The sequence below is a fragment of the Erpetoichthys calabaricus genome, chromosome 2 (genome assembly GCF_900747795.2).
Source record: "Erpetoichthys calabaricus chromosome 2, fErpCal1.3, whole genome shotgun sequence".
Classification (NCBI taxonomy): domain Eukaryota; kingdom Metazoa; phylum Chordata; class Cladistia; order Polypteriformes; family Polypteridae; genus Erpetoichthys; species Erpetoichthys calabaricus.
Window position 1 is genome coordinate 280318663 of NC_041395.2, and position 25313 is coordinate 280343975.

Genomic DNA, 25313 nt, shown 5'->3' on the forward strand with positions numbered 1-25313 from the left:
GGTTTAAAACAGTTATTAAAGTCATCTGACAAAGAAATGGTCCAGTTGCTTCTTTGTCTAGTGATTTCAAGCAATGTGCTACTTGTGGCGAGAAACTGGCTTTGTTTATTTACAAATTTTAGGGGCTGTGTATTTTTTTTTTTCCCCGCACAAGAACATTCACACATGTAATTTTATCCAACTTTATACATAGAAGGTATTAGAGATGCATACAAAAATAGATTTGAAAAACTATATCAATGATCAATGAGAGTAATTTTAATGGCAAGCATTTATTGTAACAAACAACATACCAGTTTTAACCTGCAACTCTCAGCCTATTGATGGACTATGATATCTGCTACACCACATTTATGTTTGGGCTCATTCATTGTTTAGTGTCATCTTCTAGAGTTGTGTCACTGAAGCTCCTGAACTGCTACAGACAAGTACAGCATACAGCAGGACTTTACCTTTATTTAAGATGCAGGGTCAATAAAAGCCTGCAGCACCACTGACCATCTTGGATAAGGTTTGATTATGCAGGAAGAAAATGTTAGCAAATGTATTGGAAAGAAAAAAATGCATAATTGAGTGGCAAAAAATACATCATATTAGTCACAATACGCATTTTAGTCTAGATTAAGACTTCTTACTTAGAGAAAAACATTTTAAATGTAATCTGAGTGCTGACAGCTGCAGGGAATCTGGCTTTAAATCATGGTCTGTTCAGGAGCTATGGAAATTTTGCATTCCTTCTTGAGTTTTCTCAGGGGATTCCAGTTGCCTCCAGCATAATGACATTAAGTATTATGCTGGTTGGAGACTAGAATTTGGCCTGTGGTTAGATGACTAAATGTGCCCTTTTCAGTTGGTCCTGACTTGTGCCTGATGCTGCCAGAACAGATCACTGCGATCCTATGAGGTTTACACAAATGGAGGGATGGATCTTTTTCAAACACAGTTCATACCAAAAATGATACAGGTATGAGCTAAAAAAGTAATATTATCATATAAAAAAGAATGGGTGAGCACTGTACCTTACCAGGCTTTACCAACAGTACGCTTATTAAGTAAAAAAAGTTAGTAACAGTGATGGTATTTCCACAGAATATTACAATTATTAACACGCTGCATATTAACAAACACAAAGGAAAGAAGAAAAAATCTCTCTCTATATATATATAAATATATAGTAAGTATAAAAGCAAAGAAATTGTATATAAAAATATATAGATCAAGTATCCAGGATAAGGTTTAAAAGAAACATATGAAAAACAGATCAAGCGTTGTTATGTCATGCATGGCTAATGTTATTGTTTCTATTTATTTCTGAGAACAAACATGCACCTGTCTCTCTTTCTACCATCAACGTAACTGAATCCCCACAGGACTGAAATATCAACACCATATGGGTTACTAGCTTCCTGGCTGCAGTCTGCAATTAATATAAATCAAATAAACCTTTCCTTTCAATAAACACTCCCTGAGTACAAGAAAAAAGATCAGTGTTTATTACAAGAATTAATCAATGACATGTAAACAATAGAATTGTGATAATTGAATAGTAGCTTTCCATGCAGTGAATGCCCTAAGGATTCATTTTTTTGTCTGATTGTTTTTAAAAAAAATATGCATAGAAAAAAAAAAGAGATTTTTGTAATGCATTTCATCATGAATTATTCACTTTTAAAAGTCTACTCCTGAGTAGATAATACCAAGTAATGAACTCTCAAGTGTTACTCTTCTAGTCTGTTGACATTAAATGATAATTCATTGTAAGTAAAATCATGCTCTGAATGAGGTATATTACTGTATATGGTTTTTAACTTAAATAAATTGACCTTACATACAGATAACAAAAGGTTTATAGTTTTGTTGTATTTCTGTTTTTCAGAAATCTCCACTTGCACTTTTTCCGAATAATGCCGAAATCTCAGACCTGAGTTTTTTGATAAAATCATCCGCACGGGCAAAAACATTTAGTGTGCAGTAAAGACAAAAGAGGAGGTACAGTATGCACAAATAAACCAGACTAAGGCACCATCAACCATTCCTATCCGTTCTAACAATATTAAATCTTATTCATTTATGCAATGAAAGATGAAATAATCAGCATAATATTAAATTCAACTGACCTTAGAAATATAGTTTTAAAGGAAGACTACCTACGGCACTGTTCTGCTAACCACAAATGAGCAGTTTGTTTAATTTCAAACCACCAGCTTGCTTGATCTTGATAATACAATGTTTATTTTTATTCAGTTATAATAATTATTTACAACTATGTTTCCTCACATCTTCATGAAACACTAATGATCAAGTGGTTTCCACACTCTGGTCACTGAAGGTCTGCAACAAACTTATACTAAACCTGGTTAACACATAATCCATGGAAAAATAAGGAAACTGTGAAATGTGTACGGGGCCTTTACATTCACTAGAATTGATGAAATTAATTAGGAAAAGTGTGCAGGAGGACTAGCTGTTTAAAGAACATCCGGTAAGAATTTCATAAAAGTATACCATCAAAACAAATCCACTGTTTGCAGGGATCATGCACCCCACACTAGACAAGCCTCTTTATGTTGCATGAAATTTCAACATCTGATCAATAAAAATGATTCAGAAAAAAGATCTAGTTAGCATGTGAAAAGTGACACACATATCTTCTCTCTCAAAAGTGTAAAGTCTGGTAAAAGACAGCTTAAAGTGAGGTTTTATATTAATGAGCTTGGGGAAGATTATTCAGCTGACAGATATCACAGCAGGAATGAAACCTTCTAAATGAAAACAAGACAGCTGATGTCACCCCCTACTGCTTTTATGAATACATCTGTCAAATCAAACAAATGGCCTGTACAGCATGATCATTGCTTCTTTGTGCATAACTACCGAGGCACCACTTTATACACTTTGGTGGTATTTTTAATCATTGAAATGTCAAAACTGTGATGATAATGTTGCTATGAAATGTCAATAATTAATATAATTATAAATCCAGTGATTTCAGACACCATCCTATTAAAAAGACTCCAATACATGTGAAGTGTATTAGAGTAATAATTATTTAGAAATTAAACAGGTATGTTGATGCAATAGACAAAAAATATACATTTTTACACTTGTATATATTTGGCGGCTGTTAAAAAGTATATGAGGAGTAAATAGTAAATTGTTCATTCCATAAAAAATGAGAATAGTTTTGAAATAAAGCAATTAAAAAATGATGCAAACAGTAATAGATGCAATACAAGTATGAACAAGATTTAATACATTGACAAAGAGATATCATGTGAGTCGTTTTGGTGAATGGATACATGTTAGGGTGGCGCAGATTAAAAACACTGACAAAGTGAGACAATCTGATTCATTGTGCAGGACAGGGTAGCTCGTGGGGCTATTTGCTTTTCCCATATATCCTTTCAAAGCTATAAATAAATACATTTTTATACTCACCTTTCAGCAAAGCTTCCAATGATGTTTGCCAAATTATCCCATTCTGAGGTGTCCAGCTCAGGAAACAAAGCTCTCTCTTTCTGAGTTATCCTCAGAAGATTCTGCTTAGACTAATATGATTACCTTCCATGAGAATATAAAGAATTTTGTTTTGGAACAGCTTGTTGTCATGTGAAACTCCGTATACTTCATGCTTCAAGGAGAAACCCACACACATTACTGCAGTATAACTGAGATCAAAGAAGGATTTTAGCGTGAAAATGGTGAGTTGCCATGACAATAACACACAAGATTTTGAATGCCAACTTTCATCTCTAATGCCCAAATTAATTGATTTGGAGGACAAAAATCAAAGAAATAATGTTGCCTGATAGGCATGAAAGAAAACTATGGAATTGTATGTAACCCAATAGACTTTTTGAAAAAACTGTGACCAGCTGTATTTTCCAGTTTGTGTGCTTCTTTCACAATGAATGATAGCTGTCACCGAATTTTTACTATTAACAGAAATTCTTCTCATTCTAAAGCCTATTAGAAAGCTTTCCAGGAGACCTAGAAAATCTCCAGTCTCTCCTTTGCGGGCCAGTGGATTAATCTGTTCCCCAAACTTTATTGGATTTGGCCAGGAAGGCACCAACTCCTGAGAAGTGCTTTTGCATCTGTTTCTGTTGTATCCATGCTCATACCTTGGGAAGCTTTGACTTTTTTTGACCCAAAGTATGCTCTTGGAGCTACTGACAATTTCTAGGCCAAAGGCAGGTTTTGTCTATAATTTCTTCATCTTTGGGAAATTCCATTCTTAATACACATAAAACTTCCAGTTCCTTCCAGTGTTGGTGACTTTCTTCGTTGGTCATTACATCTCTCTTCATCAAGATACACATAAAGACGTTTATGCCTCTTTGGGTGGCGAATGAAGTCCTTAGGGCTTCCTGTGCCTTTTTGCATCAAATACACTGATGCCCCAATGCTGTTATCACCCTCTGGTCTTATTATTTTCCTTTGGAACCTGTGTGTCTATATTCATCCATAATTGTCCTCACAGGTGGCACAGTGGTAGTGCTGCTGCTTTGCAGTAAGGAGACTGTGGAAGATTGTGGGTTCACTTCCTGGTTCTCCCTGTGTGGATAGCACTTTGAGTACTGAGAAAAGCGCTATATAAATGTAATGAATTATTAATTATTATAATAGCATATCATTGCTAGCAGTAAAGTTAGACTCTGTCTTTCTATATATTATTGACATTGTCACATCTCAATTTTTAAGCTTTAGGAAATTCATGGAATAGTCCTTCTTCAACTTGCAGGGTGCTGTAGATGGTTGTAATGCTGCCATATTGATGAGTTGGCTTCTTAAAAATCAAGTGCAACAAAACTATTTTACCTCTTTGAGCCCGATCTGCTATTGATTAGGTTATGTAGCTATTTCTATGTACTACGGTGTAGTATTTCCAGTTTACCTACTGTACTGTAGTTGTGAAGTGAGATTTTACATATAACTTGATGAATATTTTGTATGTATTTATTTGTAATTTTTAGTGTTTACCCCCCCCCCCCCCCTCCATCCCCCCCAGGAATGGGTCTGTTTGAATTTTACAACAGGATTTGGGGGATGTGTCTTAAACCAGTTTGCCGAGTGTTTCTTTGCTAAAGTCATTTCTACCCCCCGCAAGTAGGCTAAGGTGTACTTTAACATATGGTTTGGGGGCAGGTGTTAAGATGTTCTTTGTCCCATTGGTCTGAGGTATGGCTGTTTGGAATTGGCTTGTCTCAGAGGCCTTTAAGTACCATGATGTCCTATTGGCTCTAGGGGTTGGACAGAACATCTATAAATGTATGTGTTTAACCTCACAATCTCTCTCTTGTTAACCTGTGATAATGTAGAAGTATCTCTCTCTTACTAACCAACATCTGAAAGTAGCATCTCTCTTGCTAACCTGTGATGATGAAGACAACACAATGAAGAGCACGGCTCAGCAGCCATTTTGAACAGACATGTGGCTGAAAGCTGAGCACCAATGATGCCTTAACTAGAGACATTTAAGTAACTGCAAGTCTGTGTGCCACCTGAACTACATATCACCATTTAATCAGGTTGTATGTTTGCCAATATTCAAATATACTTTGCATTTTGTTATTATTTATGAATATTATCAGTAATACATTATCCTATGTGTAACTTAACTTCTGCTTGTCTTTTTACTACATCTAATTGCCTGAGGTTATAGATATAGAAGGGAAGGTGGGGATAAGTTATATACAATAATACCTTATAAACAGTGGTAAGTCTGTGAGATTAGGCATGCTAAGGCTACATATTAATAATACAATAGGGGAAAGTAGAGCAATATATTACTCTACCAAGACGAAACAACTGTTTTGAACCTCATTTATGATAGTGAGTTCATAATGCTATGTATGTTCTGAAGTTGTGGGCAGAGAGGGGCTGTGTTGGGTGAAACAACTGCATGAGATAGGTGGCAATATTTTTATGTGTTATGTTTATTTGGATTTTATAGGTGGTGTGATGTGATGGGTAAGGGTAAATGTAGGTTTTTGTAATAGGTTTTTCTTTATTTATAATAATCAAAAATATATCAAGATAATGTTGCTTGTAAAATAATTAATAATATAAGAAAGATTTAAAAAGGCTGTTATAGTTTGTTGATTGATTCAGGGTTAATGAGGGAACAGTTATGGGGGAGTGCACTGCATCTATTTATTAGTCCTTATTGGCAAGATGTGCCATCGCGATCATGTCAAGCTTTCATTTTTCTTAATCCTATTCCTTTCTTTCAGTCTCTTTCTTCACAATGTCTCTTCTGATACCCTTATGGCTAACTTAACTATTGCCTTTTGTCTCTCAAGTACAGGGTCTTGGTTTACATATTGAAAGAGTGAGCAGACTTGACTACATCTGGCAGAAAATAAAACTAGAAATCACATTTTTACAGAACTCCAGGCTTTTAGCTAGGGGTGCTTTCTGATTTAAAAACAATTGCTATGTTTTAGCTGCATCTTACTCTTTGCAAAAGTGCAGTGTGATCATTCCAGTGACAGTGTCCCCAGAAACTGGGGTAGGTAGAGGGAAATATACAGTAGCAGGTCGATATACTGGCAAGTGCCTTCGGTATGGCATATTTAATATGGATTGAGACTTTTGACCTCATATACAACAGGTGATTACCAAAAATATCATGATGTTGAAGCAGGATGCAGTTTTAAACTTCTTGCTAGATAAAGGAGGCAAAGTGATCTAATTCCAAGCTGACAGACAAATTCAAAGGGCTTATCAAACCCGAAAATACTAAAGAAATAAAGAAAAAATGGGAAGGTTTGTCAACAATATCACAGTGGTGAAAGATGAGGATGGAGTTAATTACATAGTTATCTGCAAAAAGGTTCAGTAACAAGTTAAAAAAACAAGTGTCTCAGGATGAAACAGCTGGGGGCATAGAGAGCACGGGTATCATGCCTGAATGTGAAAGCACATGTTTAGAGGGTGCGGTCTTGATCTCTGAAGTCCAAAACAACAATGCAGTTACAACACCCAAGGTGCCACTGGAATCTAAAAATGTAAACAGAGGTTTTGAAAACCAGAAAGTGAAGAGAGATGTTGTTGTCAACTCTAGGAAACAGGGCCTCAGTGAAGTTCAGAGCTGTGGTGTGTGTCAGCTCTGCGAAGGAAGTCATCATGTCAGCATCCATGGGGAAAAATGGAAATTTAAGAACTTCACATTTCTGAGGACCAAAAACCCACAGCTGATAAATTCATAAAGAAAGGCAATCTCTTTCATGAGGTAGTCCAAAAGAACCAAAACCTGAAACACAACTTGCACATGAAGACACTTGGCTATTCTGGTATTTAATTTTTGTGACAGCTCCAACTGCATCCCAATGGAAGCTCTTGTGTCCAGTACTACCTCTCTCTATCATCTCTATTAGACTCAATTGCACAAGGGCTAACTCAACATTAGCACCATGTCAGCACCTACAACATTCTACTTTGTACAGTTTATTTTATGATCTCTCACTCCAGTGGAAGATAAATATTCCCAACAATTGTATGTGCAATAGTAAAGTTATAAAATAGTTGGCTACAAATAATTTCACACTTATGTGTGCATCAGAATGTGTTTGCTTGATTGGTATGGTTATCCAACTCAGTTCCTAAGGGCTATAGCTGCTCCCATCATCAAATTAAATTTAGCAGAACCATTAATATGAGTATGTACTGTAGAAATATGCAACTTTCACTTACTGCAGGAAGTGCACATGAAAATAGACACTATATTATGTGCAATGCATGTAAAATGGACAATATATTATGTGTAATACATGTAAATAAGCAATTCTGTATAATCAGTGTGGCATACCACAGTATGGTGTAACACCTGTGGTATCTTCTATGAGATCTCTCTATCTCTCCCTCTCTCAGTGCACAAGACTCAAGGCTCACATTTCATATGCACTCCCTCACAGTACTAAACACCTGTTTAAAATAAATTTAGGAGACAGAGAAATGTTGTTAAATATTAGATAATAACTCAAGTTAACACTGACATAAATTAACAGACTTTAAACTTTGCCACACAGTTGCATTTATAGAGCACAAAATGCACACTCAGCTGAAATCTTAAGAAATGTTGGATGCAGAAAGTATGAAGAGTTGAGATATAAAAATAATATGATTTTGTAAGTGCTTACAGCAGCCTTATTAAAATGAGTACAGAAAGTGGGTTATTTACCATTTAGATGCCATTTATGTTTTTGAAACTCTTTTTCCTTAGTTCTGCATGGTTACTGCCATGTTATGTGGGCCAACAATGTCTGTTGCTACCACATAATTGCTGGCATTTATTTCTATGTGTGACGTCCTCATGCACTCTGTTTAAATTTTAGTGGCAAGGAAGTGAAATTATCCGCGTATTGAATCCTATTAAAAAATTGTGTAGCCTTTCTGTTTAAAACCGTGTAAGGTAAAAGTTGTGTTAGGAAGATTTTGGTATTAAGACAGTGTTGTTAAATGCATAAACAGAAACTCTGCAAACACAGCCCATCTGCTACATGGTTTCTGTAATATCAGACCTCAAACACGTTTCCTAAAAGAGTCTTGTAGACACGTTTGGAAGTGATGATTACACTCAAAGTAAGTATCTTTGAGCATTTGCCATAGTGAGCTGACCAATTTGTAGATGTTCTATGTTGTAAAGAATTTGAAGCTAGCATGTAGCTGATATACATTTTTCATTAGGTCTCAACTGTCTCATGAATTAAATTTTATTAATTTTGCAGATTCAGGAAAGATATCAGTACATGCTCATATCGCATTTGATTCACTTTCAAAATGAAATTGATACATTTTTAAATGCTGTCGCAATGTAACATCAGTAGGCTGTAGAGTCAAACACAGCTAGAATGGATTCTTCAACTCATTTTTATCATTGAGACTTTTCTCTAGCATTGCTCCTGCAGAACTGTACCCCATAGATAGAAGCTATTGTGATATCTAAAAATCAAGAAAATTAATTCCACTACCATGTACTTGAATGTGGCATCAAAACATAAATGTGTGGTTTTGATTTCTTAAAGCTCTCAGAGTGCTGAGGATTTACAAAGTGTGTAATGTGAAATCTGAAACGTTTAAAATGAAAGTAACAAAGCCCAAAAGAAATCTCCATGCTTGAAGGTGTGATGTGTTTTTTCCCACAACCAAACATATTAATTTTATTTTGAAGCATTTTCATCCAGGTAGTTGATGAATCTTTCAGGATAACAATACTTCTAATGCACTCCACATAAGGGATCAGTAAGTACAGTGGAACCTTGGTTCACGACCATAATTCGTTCCAAAACTCTGGTCATAAACCGATTTGGTCGTGAACCGAAGCAATTTCCCCCATTCACCCCAATTAATCCGTTCCAGACCATATGAACTGTATGTAAATATATATATTTTTTAAGTTTTTAAGCACAAATATAGTTAATTAAACCATAGAATGCACAGCGTAATAGTAAACTAAATGTAAAAACATTGAATAACACTGAGAAAACCTTGAACAACAGAGAAAACTAAGACTGCAATAGTTCGCGCTATAGCGCTACCTACCGCTGGCTAAAAACACTTTTTTTTTAATGAGTTTAAAGCACAGGGAAAAAAAATGAACATTTGAAAAAATCCGTAATTTAATAAACCACCAAGAAAAGTAACATTGCAACAATGCACGCTATGAACCGATCGCTGTAAACAGAAGTGAAAACAAAATCAAGCCCAGTGCATTCTTTAACTGCCTTCCTACCTTATGAGTCCAGCTCTCTCTCTCGCACTGCCTGTATGTGTGCGCGTCTCTCTCTCGCGCTGCCTGTGTGTGTGCGCACTCTCTCTCTCATGCTGCCTGTGTGTGTGTGCGTCTCTCTCGCACTGCTTGTGTGTGTGCGCGCTCTCTCTTGTGCTGCCTTTGTGTGTGTGTGTGTGTGTGTGTCGCGCGCTCTCTCACTCTCTCTCTTGCTCGCTGCACAGGAAATGCACAGGGAGAGACTGAACATGTACAAACCGAAAGGGAAACAGGCTTGTTCGTATACCGAGTGTGTGGTCGTGAACCGAGGCAAAAGTTTGGCGAACTTTTTGGTCGTAAACCGATTTGTACGTGTACTGAGACGTTCGTGAACCTGGGTTCCACTGTAGTTTGAAGATCATGATAATGATGTAAACAATAGAGCATGGTAATCCCAGTTCCGGGATCTCAAATTGGTTTAACACTAATGGAAGACTCTAAAGTGGAACTTCAGACATTTTACATCCTATTATCAAAACACAGAAAGAATTTCTCATGTAAGAATGGTGTCACATCCCTTTTCTAAACTTCCAGACAATTGCAGAATCTAGGTAAGGCTCACTGAAGTTGGTGGACTAACCTTTTATTTGATCAGTTTAAATAAATTTACCTCTATTTTTTCAATTTTCTGTGTTACTCAGCTCTGCCCAAGAAATTTTGCAGAGTAATGGGCCTCAGTTATAGTGCTGTCAGTTAATTGGAAGTGTCATAAGTAATATGTAACTAATCTTTATGAACACAATATTTGCATATATTTCTTACCAAGGGCTAATATTATTAGCAGATAGTGTCATTTAGGCCTTCAAATCCTGAGGTTGTGGGTTCAAATTCTGCAACAGACACTATGTGACCCTGAACAAGTCACTTTACCTGCCTGTGCTCCCACAGGAACAACAAAAGAAATGTAACTAATTGTATCTTAAAGGTTTCTCTCAAATTATAACTAATAATAATATTATCATTAAGTCACTGGTGCTGCTTACTGTTGAATATGCTGTACACAATTGCACATCAGTAAAGCAGCCCAGCATTAGATCAATTTCTGCTTTTCCTAGTGATCTGGATTTTGTTGGTGGTCATTACAAAACATTATTTCATAGAAAAGAGTATTCTTATGAATTGAAATGGGTAATCAGTAGGAATAATGTGAAATTATTATCATTATCAGATGTTTTGCGATTTTCACTTGTTTATATTATTCACTCAAGTATTTGGTTTCTTATTTTCCTCTGTTTTATATATTTAAGCTGGTATTTGTTTTTTTTTTTTTTTTGCCACAGCCATAGGCAGACAATAAAGTGTTAATGCTGAATCGTGTTTTGCTTCAACTTTCTACAAACAGCAATGATGTTTACAAGCTGCACATTTAGTCCACACATGCAATCTGTTATCTCTAGTGCTTGAAGTGAAAAAAAAAAATACTGTCGGCACTATGTTTTGGAGGCTTCTTAAATCATGGAGGGTTGTTTGGCATCCCCATTCGAAATAAGCAGACGATTTTGGTGGGCACAGTGTGAAGGGCTCACTTTTCAAAGTACGTAGATGTAAATATAGATTACGACGGAGTACATCTTGGGAGACCTGATATTTAAACTTAACGCCATTGGTCCCTCTTGTCTTGGATCTGAGGGCACCACTTTTGCCTCTATATCTCTTTATCTCTTTCTCTACCTTTATGCTTCTATTGAAGCAAAGCCCATGCTCAAAGCCACAGTGTGTGGCACTAGCACATGAGGTTTAGAGCACAATTGCTAATGATTCAGCTTCACATCTTCCTTGAGCTTCACTGAGGTTTCTCTCCCATTTTAGACCTCACTGTTCACATCAAAACTGATGTCTCTTTTTTTCCTATCCAGGACACCGCCTCTTCTTCAGTCATCTGCTATATTGGGTAGTGGTGCTGTTACTTGCTTCTACTGAGTCCATTGTTTGCATAAAGCCACCTTTAAGTGTGGTGTAGAGCATGGATGTTAGCATAATTTTAATAAGTATCAACAAATAAAAAACGTGTTGTCAAATTTAAAAAACTTGTCGTCAGATTTTCTTTTTTCTAAAATTTTAGACTAGTCAAAGCATTTTTGACATTTTGGGATATTTACTTTTTCTATTGTAAGGGGATTGTATCCCTAAACACTGACACATTGAAAGGTCTTTTCTTAGCAAATGTCTTCTGTTTAAAACAAGATTAAAGACTCATTTCTACTCACTTGCATTCCGTGACCTTCAGTAATACTGATGGTTTCCTCTTTGTGATTATATAACATTACTTCTATTTATTATGTATCTTATTTTATGTTCATATATTGTATTTCTATTTATGTCTTTATGTTAATTGTTTTGTTCTTCTTTTATTCTATAATTGGCCACAGCATTACTATATTGTTTTAAATGTGCTATATAAATAAATTGACATTATGTGTTAGTCAGTGAACTTTGCATTATAAAAATATATAGATTATGTGGATCTACCACAGTTTTCTAAATAATATATCTGTTTGTCTGGATTACTATAAAACTTTTAGCTGCTGTAAGGATTTGCAAAAAGTCTATTTTCCTGATTACAGGGTGACACAATGAAAATGATCCTGTCCTAGCTATAGTGGGTACTAGGCAACAAACCATAGAATAGGGCAGACCTTGTGTCAAACTATGGAAAAACGTAATTTGGCTAGGGCTATGTCAAAATATTAGGAGTTATTATAAGGCGAGTTTAAATGCACTATTGTATTACAGGGTCATCAGATGGATGACCCTTATTTCAATGCTTAATACATAAGTAAATGTTAAACATGCAAAGTAATATCTTGATAGATAGATAGATAGATAGATAGATAGATAGATAGATAGATAGATAGATAGATAGATAGATAGATAGATAGATAGATAGATAGATAGATAGATAGATAGATAGATAGTTTATTTGTACCCAAGAAGAAATTAAAATAAAAATTTTACAGAAGCACAAAGAACTGTAAAAAAAAAAAAAAACAACAACCAAAAACATACACATAAGACCTTCAGGCTTAGATCATGGGAGAGCGGTGACTGTCAGTAACGGGCTTGATGGTGGTAGTAAGATAAGGTCAGACCTGTTCACATTGCAGGTTTATAGTTAAAGCGGTTAACATTTAAACAGAGCAGGTACAGCTTGTAGTATCCACGAATGGAACGTGCTGATGGTGTGTTTCCTTGTTTGAAGTCACCAGTATTCGGAATGATTCATCATTAAGATATAGGTGCAGAGTGAATAATTTCTATTGCCGAGTTATCTAGGATGATGTAATTTATTTCCCTGAGCAGTAACGTTGACAGAATCAGTCCGCATTTCAAAGTCTGGATCACACATTTGGTTTTAAATGTAATGTGCTCTTTTTTACCATTCACATACATCTCCAGTCCATGTCCTGCTTTTTCTATTTCATGTGGTGAGACCCATCCATCATTAATATAGTGTCTGAAATTAAAGGTGTAAGCCAGTTCTCCACAATATCCAAAATGTCATGGAACCTGAACTCACTGTAACCTGCAGTTCATACAACTCATATAAAAGCACTTGAACATGTGTCATTATATGGAGTCAGGCCTGGACTGAATCCTTTCCAACTCACTTTTATCCTTACTCTCACCCTTTCCATTTTTCAAATGAGCTGCTCCTCCGATAAGGTGTATCAGGACTCCTTAGGTGGTGATGATCACAGTGCTACCAGGTGAATACAGGAATATTTAATATATTCCACTTTACGCTCCTAACAGGTAGCTATCAGCTCCTCTGTGCTCACCCTGTGACATCTCTCAAGTTAACAGCTTGTCAGAAAGGTAGTTGAGACAGGCCAGCACACAGGTCTGCAGTGATAGCAGCATCTCTTCCATTTAATTTAAAAATCTACTCAAAAATTTATAGTAAAAAGCCAGAGGCCAAATCTTAACATTAACAATTAATAACATTAAAAACATGTATAATTGTCAAAAAAAAAGAGAGAGACAGAGAGAGAGAGCTTCTTCAAAAGGCTGGTGCATGGAGAGGCATCAGGAAGTATAAAAATAAATAAAAGAATTTATCTGGCTAGAATACATTTTAGTAAATTTAAAATAAATTAATTTTTCATAGTTCCTTAGCAAGTGAACCACTAAAAAGAGTTACATCCATTGAGCTAACATATTCATTCAAAAAGCTCATAGTCAAACACAAATGATATACCAATCATTATGCATTTTAATTGTCAGTAAGAATCAAAATAGGAAAACCTTTTATGATGATGAATCTGGCTGCTTTAATGTAATTTTTAATATGATAATTGTCATGGTTTTGTGAAGTTTAATACTGTTATTGTTACTGTTATTTCAAATATTTAATTTTAAATATATTTAGATCTTGCTCAACAGTATTTTCAGTTCTTCATGGGCACCACCATGTTGTTTATGGTTGCCAGACACAAGATATGTTGCTTCAAAGGCTGCAGTGTGCTTCAAGTTGCATCCAAATATTTTAAATCAACAATGAATCTTTGCTACAAATTACTTTAGCTAAGCAAAAGATTGCTAGATACATTAGGACCTCTGCTTTTATCATTCTCTGGCTTCAGTGCCTGGGCTTAATTGTCATATTTAGTCTTTCTGGTTTGCCCACACCCAGGTCTATCCATATAATTTTTCAGCCCCACATCAGTTTAATTCAATTTTTCCAACTTGGGCACAATAATAATAAGAGAAAAAAAAATCACAAACTGTCAAACTCACAGTACAAAAATGGAGCTTGACTATGCATTTTGTCCATAGATTCTGCTCATTATATTTAACTTTAAACAGATGGGTGAAGACAATATAATATTCGGAAAATTAGCACGACTGTATTACTTTCATTTTCATATGTCATAAAAGCCAAAATTGTAGCAAGTGCCCTATAAATTCTGTATCCTTGCAGACAATTTCTGGTTGCATGTGTTTTGGATCTTTAGCACACATGAATTTCAATCACAGGTATGGAATATTGATGAGCAGAAACACAATGAAACATTTAAACAACTTTCAGTCTTTTGTCTGGCCAAGAAGCTGAAATTGTAAGATATACTATCATAGGTAAAATCAGTAAAACATTGGGGTGACTATGAAACTGGTGGACAGTCATAATTTTACAGCTTTGAACAGTATAAAAAAAGGTGTTTAGATTTGTCCAGCAAAGGAGTTATGGAAAGGTGTCAGTTTTCAGAAATGGATTAGTTAATGCTGGGCATGGGCTGTAATTTGATTCATTAGAAGTCAGTAGTTCCAACAAAATATATTAAATGTTAATCGTGAGAATTTGGTCAAGATTTTCCTGTAAAAGTAGTGAAGAGCCTTAGCAATGACATTCTGAGTGGCTTTCAAAATCCACTAATTGCCTTGTAAGAAGCAGAAAGGCAGAGCGCCAGCTGACTGGATGAAATAAGAAGGAAAAGGGCCTCACTACTACAGCAAAAAGATGTTTGGTGGATGAACAGCAAAAATGTAACACCTTTGACAATGCTATAGCTATCTGGCAGTGACTGCCAAGGCAACGCATTTCAAAAGCAAAATGATTGTTGAATTTTGAATTTGTAGGGACACGATCAACTGCTTAGCTAGACATCACTCGTTTTTCCACAAGGATGAATATAATCCCTGCCATTTTTTAATGATATTTGCCACTGAAGAACATGGCCACGATTAGCTTAAATAATTTCATGGTGGAGAAAGCAGTACAAAAAAACAAAATAACTACACATCAGGTTTTGTATGTACACTGTCCGAAGTACAGCTTTAAAAAGCAGGCAATATGAGTTCAGTGAATGCACCGAACAATACCCAATCAGCATTACTATAAAGTTTCTTGCATTGGTAAATAAAATCAGCATGCCAATGCTTTCCGGCAAGTTTGTGTTGACTTTGCCTTTATTAGGCCTAAGAAAGCTAACATCTCTAGAAGCATTCTGCCCACAAAGCTAAATAAATCAGGAAAAACATCACTGTTCATAGAAATCATCTCAGTTTACCAGTCTTTTTAAAAAGTCACTCAGCATTGCACATTCTTTATCAAGTAAGTTAGTTTACAAAGCTTGTTGTTAAACAATGGAATATAACTTTTGCATAATAGTGTAGACTGTAAGTAGAATTTCTATAACACACCTGCTGAGGTCAGTATCAGATATTTGCCCTTTTGTCTTACACCCACACAAGCACTCAAAGGAGAGACAGCTCTTTGGAATTGAAGGATTCACTACTTTAATGCTTTTAATTGTCTTCAAAATTCCCGATAAGTACAACCTACCTGCTCAAATTCAGACAGCTCTTGAAGAATGACTTGTGTTTCGGTACATTGTTCAGAGAAGTCCCCAGAAGGAAAAATTTCATTTAAAGAAGGGAAAAAGGTTAGATGGTTGCACTCTAGACCATTCTCATCAACATCTTGTCTCATGTCTTGCCCTATAAATAAGAACAGAATTAAACAGAAAGGCAGGATTAATCAATCGGTTTCTTTTGACTCCTAGTGTGCTGCATACTCATCCAGTCCAATGTAGACCATGGCTCAGTGGTAAACGTTCAGGCACCACACTGACACTCAAAGTCAGTGACTTATGCCAGGCAGTCACTGGCCGACTGCGAGTGTTCCTTCAGTAGTACATGGCATTTAAGTAGTACTCACTGCGGTGGCAGCTGCCAGGCAAAATACAGAAAGTTTAAAATTTTGTTTTTAACATTTTTTGGGTGATGCTACAAGAAAGATACTTTAAAGTTTTGTAAGCACAATGTATGACATTCTGTATACAGAAGTCTGCAACTTGCCTTAAATTGGATGGTTTTAATTGCTTTGTTTTATAAGTAACTGATTTCTGAAAATGGAACAGTTTTAAACTAAATAGCTGTCAGTCTGTCACACAATTAAGTAAAATAAAAAGCATTGTACTATTACCTGAAATCAATCCAGTGCCCTCAGTGAGCCCTCTAGTCTCTTCAACAGGATTAAATTTTAAATAAAATCCTCTGCAGAATGTTGAGTGCTACAGAAGAAAGACAAAATGATTTCTATAAATTTGTGCATTAATCATTATTTAACCTTTATTGATTCACTTGCCAAATGCGACTCAAACATACGTAGTCACAAGCTGCAAAACGGCACTGAATAAAAAATAATGGTACTGTATTATTGTCACACAAAATGATGCTCATTTGAGGGCCTGAAATTGCTGGTCTGTTTTTAGTTTCATTATGTCTTATGAATTGTCCTTTTTCTTTTTTTTTTCTTTTGCCAATTTTAAACCACAACATTGGTAAAACGGGAGTGTACTATTTTTGCAATTTGGCTAAAAATAAAGCTTGCTGTCCATTATATGTGTCATTTGTTTCATATCTTACAGTGCTTGCCTAAAATTAGAGTTGCAAGCACAAAGTAATTTTGTGATGTCCAGATTTCAAGCTGCACTGCATGTCTGTAGATGTCATTAAATTTATAATACGCACACATTTATTATGTTCCTTTTTGCTTTTTAGAATAGGACAGCAAGGTGGCACAGTGGTGCCTCACAGTAAAGCCAACATCACATTATGCAATTTGCAGTTGTGGGTTGTGTCAGACTTGCCAACAGTGATTGCTGATCTTGTCGCCACACCATGCCAGTTTAAATGACTGAAAATAGATGCCCATGTCACATTTATCAAACGAAAGCTGACCTTATAGCTCAGTCGTGCTCACCCCCTTTTCAGACAGCCAATAGTGTGGTGCCTTTTGTAGCCACCGTTGTATGAAAGGTTAACAGCTTTGGCAAATTCAGCAGTAATCTGTCCTTTTTTTTTTCCTTTTTCCATTCTGTCGTGGTACATAAAATGTGGAACATTAGACGGATAAGCATGTCTTCTGCTTGTGAGTTCAAAAACACCCACATTTCTTATTCGTCATCACTGCTTTCTATGCATTGTACTTCCAAATCAGCATTTAATGGTTGTCAGCTCCTATGCACACAAAGTCCACCCCTACGACTAAAGACAAAATCAAATCCATTTGATTTTTATTGTAGTAAGCTATGGAGTAGTTGAAGTGGGTCGTTGAGTATGTCACATTACAACACTGGCTTTACAGGTGCATGCCGCCAACTTCCTGAAACATGATAAGATTATGTAAATGAAGGACTCAAGTGAAAATCACTGGAAATGATCTGATGATGCCACCCCTGTGTGGTATCAAGTCTCAATCTGATCTCTTTTCCTGTGTAGTTCCTTCTTGGTGGAATAGCTGCCCACCCCATTCGAACTGCTGACACCCTCAATGTATTTAAGAAACAATTGAAAACTCATCTGTTCTGTCAATATCTGTCTAATTGATTGACAGGAAAAAAAAATTTGCTCTGTGATCTTTCATATTGTTGGTTGATTTGTTGTTACATTTCGTTTAATTGCTTTATCAACTGTTAATCTATGACTGTTTTGCCATCAACTTTTGCTACATGTCCTACTACACTTGCTGAACAAACAGGCCCTAGCCTAATGTTATTTGATTATGTTCACATCGTTTGTAAGTCACTTTGGATAAAAGCGTTTGCTAAGCAAATACTGTACATGTAAATGTAAATGTGTAATGTGGTATACCCTTAAGGAGGTCAGGATTCGCATCTGGGTGTTTCCTGTGTAAAATAGAGTTTGCATGTTCTCCTTATGTCTGTATGGGTTTCCTACAGATGCTCCAGATTTCTTCCACAGTACAAAGACATGCATGTTAGATGAACAGGTATTGCTAAATTGGCATTATTTTGTGTGTGCTTGCTGTGCAATGAACTGCCTTGTTCCTGCCTTGCATCCAGTGATTGCTGGGATAGGTGCAGGCTGTCCCATGACCCTACCCTGGATAAATGGATTTGAAACGGATTAATAGTGTTATTTCCTCCAATTACACCAAAAATAGAATTTTACTTTTTTTCCTATGCATTTTTCATTGTAGGGGAGGCACCGAGGGTCAGTCTCACAGCTCTAGAATCCTACGATTAATATGTTTGATTTGGAGTTTGCATACTCTTGGCTGTGTCTGAATGGGTTTTTTCCAGGCACTCCAGTTTTCCTCCCAAACCCCAAAAATGATGGGGAATACTAACTAGGAGCTTTAAACTCAGAATGACTGAGCAAAGGTTCGCTGCTCACTACCTTTTTACAGTTCTTTAAACTATTTGGCGTCTGCTGTGATGTGGCTGATTTCTGTAATGAAGCACTCAAAATGAGGAGTTTCCTCTTTGATAAAGGATACCCTTCTCATATTGTGGACTGGGCCATCAATCCAGCCATAGGTATACTTCATAGCATCTGCTCTAAGAGTAACCCTTCACATTGTACCCTAAAACTCTCTATCTCCCACAGGGCATCAAACAAAATTTCCCAATTTTTAAGGCTGATCGTTCCAAAAGTGCCTTTTTTCTAACTCTGCCTTAATCTACTTCCTTTGACCACGTAACCTACGCTAATGTCTCACCTGCAGCTCACTTCACAGAGGACAGACACATTTCTCACCAGGCATTTTGAGGTGTAACAGGAGCCGTTGTGTTGCTTGAAAATATGTCACCAACAATATACTTGTATCTTATCCTTTTGGAAAATTTAATATTAAACAACAGGCCTGTTGATTGTCTAAAAATCTTATTTACTGTATTTCTTTTAGGAAGTGTCTAAAAATCTGCACAGGTGAAACAGGGAGATGACTTGCAGACCATTTCACAGGACACTTTTATGTTGTTAAAATCAAAAACCTTACAAAGATAATTGTAGAACACATCACATCACTTGATCATAGCTACGTTGATCTCTCTGTGTTCTTTCAAAGGGTTTCAAAGACACTTTTAAGAAAAACAGAAGAAGGTAAGCTCATTCATAGCATGGAATCATATATCTCTCCAGGTGTTATTGACTGAATAACTTTTTAATCTCTCCTTCATCTTTTCTAATGGCAGCTTTTTCTCACCTACTATCACATTTTCCCTTTTCATCTGCCTGTCTTTGTTCCCTCCTTCTTCTCCTATACATGCTACCTGCTCCTTCCTTTTCAGTTAAACACCTGATGAAGGCAATACAGTTGTAACATTGTGTCTTTAATCTTCTTTCCCTTTCAGCGTGAAAATAACCTTTAACCTTTTTTTAGTTTGTGGGTGTGATTTCAAGTTCTTAATTACCTTTACAATTTATTGAGTGTCACTCTTCTGAGAAACTGCATATTTTATGTAAGGCTATATTAAATGGTACATACCTCTTATTATAACAATGCATTTCAATTTAATATACAATCATACAGAAAAGTGATGTAATGTATAATGAAAGTACTTTCTGTATGTACTAAGATTTTCACCACTCTGAAAAAATGTCCCATTGCAGTCTATAATATCTAGTAATTTATTTATGTTGGTAATATTGCTACTTGAAATCATATATATTATACTTAGGAATACTTAGGAATCAAGCATGTCCATTACGAACTCAGTTAAATCTGAAATGTTAAAGGGGTATTGTTAAACATTATGATTAAAATTTATATAGTTAAAGCTCACTTCAGTTTTTCCCTCCTGCGGGACATTCTCAAAGTTGTATCTTCTCAGTTTCCTCCTCATATGTGGAGGGCCCTCAGATGGATCAAGTACCCATGCAAGTGGAAGGAAGACTCCTTTATCTGGTCCAAACACTCCTCTTTCATGAAGAAGCTGATTCTCCAGCATCATCCATTTTGTTGAAGATCTACTGTTATCACACTGAAGCTTCTAATGGCGATATTGCAAAGAAATGACCTTTACTTCAAACTATTACACTTTTAGCCACGCATATATATATATATATATATATATATATATATATATATATATATATGCACTAACATGAAGACCTGTGTGCTATGCATTAAATTACCTGCATGTGACACTTAAAGTGGGTTGTAAACGTGTCTTGACCAGTCTTTCTGTAGTAATCTAGGCAAGACAAAAATACCTATAAAAGAAAAAAGCATATAATAATTAAACAATTATCACCTTATAGATAGATATAGATAAGAAATAAAAGAAACAAAACAAAAATAAAAAATGGTGAATATTCATGTTACATGTTCTTCCTGTGTCTGTGCCTGTTTTTCTGCCAAACTTTAATGTGCATGTTAAATTAATTGAAATTTCCTCATTAACCATGTATCTGTGAGTGTGTCAAAATGACCTCTGATGGCCTGCCACTACATCTGGAAGTAGTTAATATATAGTGAACTTAAGAGTGTTTAAAGTGGCAGAGATCAATCATTACAGTTTTAGAGATGTTCAAAAAGATCATCACTAAGCAGGAAGACGTCAAGTACATGTTTATATGTTTATCAAAAAGCCTTTCACCAAAACAAAAATGTTGCATATAATCCTTAGTCAAAAACTGAATTAAAGCTGCAGTTCAACTATCCCTATTATTTTTTTAATTTTATTTATTTATGGTCATTTAAAGTTAAGACCTGAGTTGATGTGTGCCACCATGTTATACAGAAACAGCATAATTACAATACTTGTTGCATCGCATCACTGTGAGGCCACATGGCTAGCAATGAGTGGCTTTGTCATCAACAACATTGCAGTGGCTCTCAGGAAAACCTTAAACAAAATGGCGTCATGATGATACAGTATTTTTCAAAATGGCTCTAAAAATAACAACAGTAATAATCTAAAAATGGACAGGAATGAATTAGGAACGATGCAAACAATCAAACAAACTGAATTAGGACATACTCCAAAGAGATCCTGACAAATAGGCTGTGGCTCACCATTATCCTGAACTGACAGGCTAATGAAGCTCACTGACTTCAGTTTTAAAGTGAGATAACTTCATAGGAACCTAATCTTTTCATTCACACATTGATCTAACTGTATATCTCCCCATCCAATTCCCAATTCCTTTTTTTTAATTCTAGGCACGAGAATAGCTGGGGTCAGGCCTAGCTGAATAAGATGCAAGACAGGAAGCAATCCAGGCCTGTATGCTATACCACTGCAAGGCATACTTGAAAACACTCATAACAGGCCAACATACTGTATAAAACAATATGGTATGTGTTGTTAAAATTCACAAAGGAGGTAAACTGGGTAGAGGTATGTAAGCATATTGGATAAAATTTTTGTCCAGCATAAAAGATAAGGACATGTGTAACGGGAGGAATGTGAAATAGGAAAGAATTTGAATGTGACACCATTAACTTAATTTCTATTTACCCTAGAAATGAGGAGGACAATCTGGAGGACCACTGATGTCACTTGTGGCGGAAGCACAAATAACTCTACCCTTTCCACTTTTTGCTCTGCTATTTAAATCCTCCGGCTACGGGAAGTCCTTTTTATCCTGGACCAAGCCATAAAGAAGATCAGTTCCCAGAACAGCTCTACCTTTTTTTTCAAAGTACATCAATATTGATGGATTTCTTCTTGTCATTTTGATCCAAAGTCGTATTCTCACCTTGAACATTAAATGGGGTTATCCAGTGGAACCCCAAACTGTTTATCTTGTTGTCTCATTATTATATATACAGTGTGTGTGTGTGTACATATATATGTCTAAGATAGATAGATAGATAGATAGATAGATAGATAGATAGATAGATAGATAGATAGATAGATAGATAGATAGATAGATAGATAGATAATTTTAATTTTATGGGCGATAGATAGATAGATAGATAGATAGATAGATAGATAGATAGATAGATAGATAGATAGATAGATAGATAGATAGATAGATAATTTTAATTTTATGGGCGATAGATAGATAGATAGATAGATAGATAGATAGATAGATAGATAGATAGATAGATAGATAGATAGATAGATAGATAGATAGATAGATAGATAATTTTAATTTTATGGGCGATAGATAGATAGATAGATAGATAGATAGATAGATAGATAGATAGATAGATAGATAGATAGATAGATAGATAGATAGATACTTTATTAATCCCAAGGAGAAATTCACAATCTACAGTTTATGTCTGTTATAGGCTATATGGACCTGCTATTGTAAAATAAAAGTGCAAAAATATATTTAACAGTTGCCAGAGCAAACAACAGCAATCAGGCATTCTTTAATATAGTATACTGCTTTGCCAACATTATTTTTAGTGGACAACTGTGTATCCTTTCTTTATGCTAAATTTAATTTGCAATTACTTCACATACTGTACTGAAAGCCATGGATCCAAATTTAATTGTTTTCAAAGTGCTATAATTAAGTTAAACCATAATATCTTATTGGTGTAAGAAAGCTGCTGGATCTTTGCCAGTAGTGATGTCCTGCTGATATATTTCAGAAATTGACATCACCCTGCAGGAAGCCCCGGTGTTGCACTGACAATATAGCTGTATTTGCTTTACTTAAAGGATCATTTAGCTAATAATCACTGTGGTGTCCCTATCAAAATGGCTGGTATCCGCATGATGCTGTTATAAAGCCTGACCTACAGTGCCCATTTTCTCTGCTACAGGGAAGACTACTTAACAATATGCATCCCACTTAACATTAGTGTTGACAGTTCCCTCTGTTAAGTGAACTATTATAGTAATGTTGCATTTTAATGAAGTAGAAAGCGACAGTTCACTCATTTTCAAGCACAGCAATAAGGGTTCATTTACCAGACACAAGGAAAACACAGAGGTGGTACTGAGGAAACCGTGTTAAATAGTGGACAAATACCAAAGTATAACCAAGCAACAAACATGTAGGTTTTGAAAACACATCTAATAATTATAAAACACCTATGAGGTGGTAGTCTGGAATCAGATAACAACAACAAAATAAATATAATGTTTGAATTTAATTAAAACTTTATGGTAAATACTATAATTTTTCTTATCAATATTTCTGAACACATTCTTAAATGCTATGTATTTTATGAATCAGTTAATTTTGATTTTGCCGCTTTACATAACCAACAACCAAAAATCAACTTCCTTGAACATGGAAAAAACAAAAAAAATCACTTTAAGCAGTCTGTTTCTCACTTCTACCTGATTTAATATATTATAGGTATAATGCATTTGCTTTCACATAAACACTGAAACAGACTGCAGGACAAGAAAATGTTCTATTAATGGCAATAGACATATTTGATTTCTCTGGAAACAATAATATATTATTTGATATGTATTGATTTGTAATATAAAAAATGTAAGGGGAAAGCAATACACTATGTGGTATGTACCTTATTAAAAACCTCAATTTACATTTCCTTGAAAATGAAGCAGGTAACAAAAGATACATTCTTGTATGATGTTGTTTTAATGAGTTGACCCCACAGTTACCTTTAACTCTTCTATAACACTGTAGAAATCATTGTTGGTTTATTACAATATTAATGTATTTAAACCCTTAAGATTCTCAAGCCAAAACTTATTTACCAGTTTAAAAATATTCCTCATACTCTGTGCTTAAAACCATCATATTATCTACCTAGTGACCCCATTCATAAGTAAAGCAAATGTTAATGATGATATATGCAAGCAATAAAATCCTGTATTAAATAAAAGTAAATTGTTGCTATAAGCATTTTGAATTAAAAATTCAATTCCTTACACCCCTCTGCAATTAACATCATGCTAATTTACATTTTAATTACTTCCCAAGAAATCAGTACCTTTGTTGACAATACAACATAATGTCAACTTCATTGTGTGCTGTTGGTGAATGCCTAATGAACTTAATTTGATAATTAGTGATGTTAATTATCTTTCTAATACGAAGATAAAGATATTATGCAAATGATACATTCTCTTTCAGGGGAAAAAAAAAACTTAAAGGTTTACACTAAAACAAATGCTAGGACACCTTCCGTAGGTGTTAACACATCTGCCTTGTTCATCTAGCATCTGAGAAGTGCACTGCCATCAGATTAGTAGCTTTTTAATTAGCAATAGCATGCCATACTCACAAAGGACTGCCTTTTCGCACATCAATAATGAACTTATTCAAAACAAAAGAAAAACACTGTCATGAACAGTTCAATTCCATTGTATACATTGCAGATAACTAAGATAGAAATCTGACTTTAAAGAATATAAGGTAAAAAGAATTGGGTAGTTAAATAAATGATTATTTTTCAAAATGTTTACAATAACACATTATAAAAGTCTATTTCTATTGTATAAATACAGATACTTTTTATCTTATTATAGTATAGAACTCTCTCTGGGCAAATGCCATAAACTCACCTTTGACCAAATCATACTATTAAAAGGTAAACACCTAGCCAATGACACTTCTGGACTGTAAAAATGAAAGTTCTGAAATGATTTTTTCATCCCATAATAAATTATTGTTGCCCTAGGTGGTAGATTTTATAATATCTCAAAGAAGAACAATTTATCAAAGAGCCTGATAAGCTGTCACTCCGTGATATGATAAAGAATAACACAAAATGAATAATGCTTCATCAGATTGGGACTTTTTTTATAATTAAAGCATGGTTTTGTCAACAAATAGAGACAGCAGTTGCAGAAACACCAATTTCATGCACTTGTGCCTGAATAATATCTTTATGCTTCCTTTTCCA

At 35.2% G+C, this 25313-nt stretch overlaps 1 protein-coding gene across 1 annotated transcript in view; it reads right to left on the minus strand.

Moving 5' to 3' along the window:
* The window catches only part of wdfy4 (WDFY family member 4), a 204653-nt gene that overhangs the window by 44542 nt on the left and 134798 nt on the right, over positions 1–25313 (minus strand). Inside the window, exons 40-43 of the mRNA XM_051923799.1 lie at positions 20657–20734; positions 20305–20511; positions 16698–16785; positions 16056–16210 (exon numbers count right to left, since the gene is read on the minus strand). Of these exons, the coding sequence (XP_051779759.1) occupies positions 16056–16210; positions 16698–16785; positions 20305–20511; positions 20657–20734 (528 nt within the window). The remainder of the gene's footprint in view (positions 1–16055; positions 16211–16697; positions 16786–20304; positions 20512–20656; positions 20735–25313) is intronic.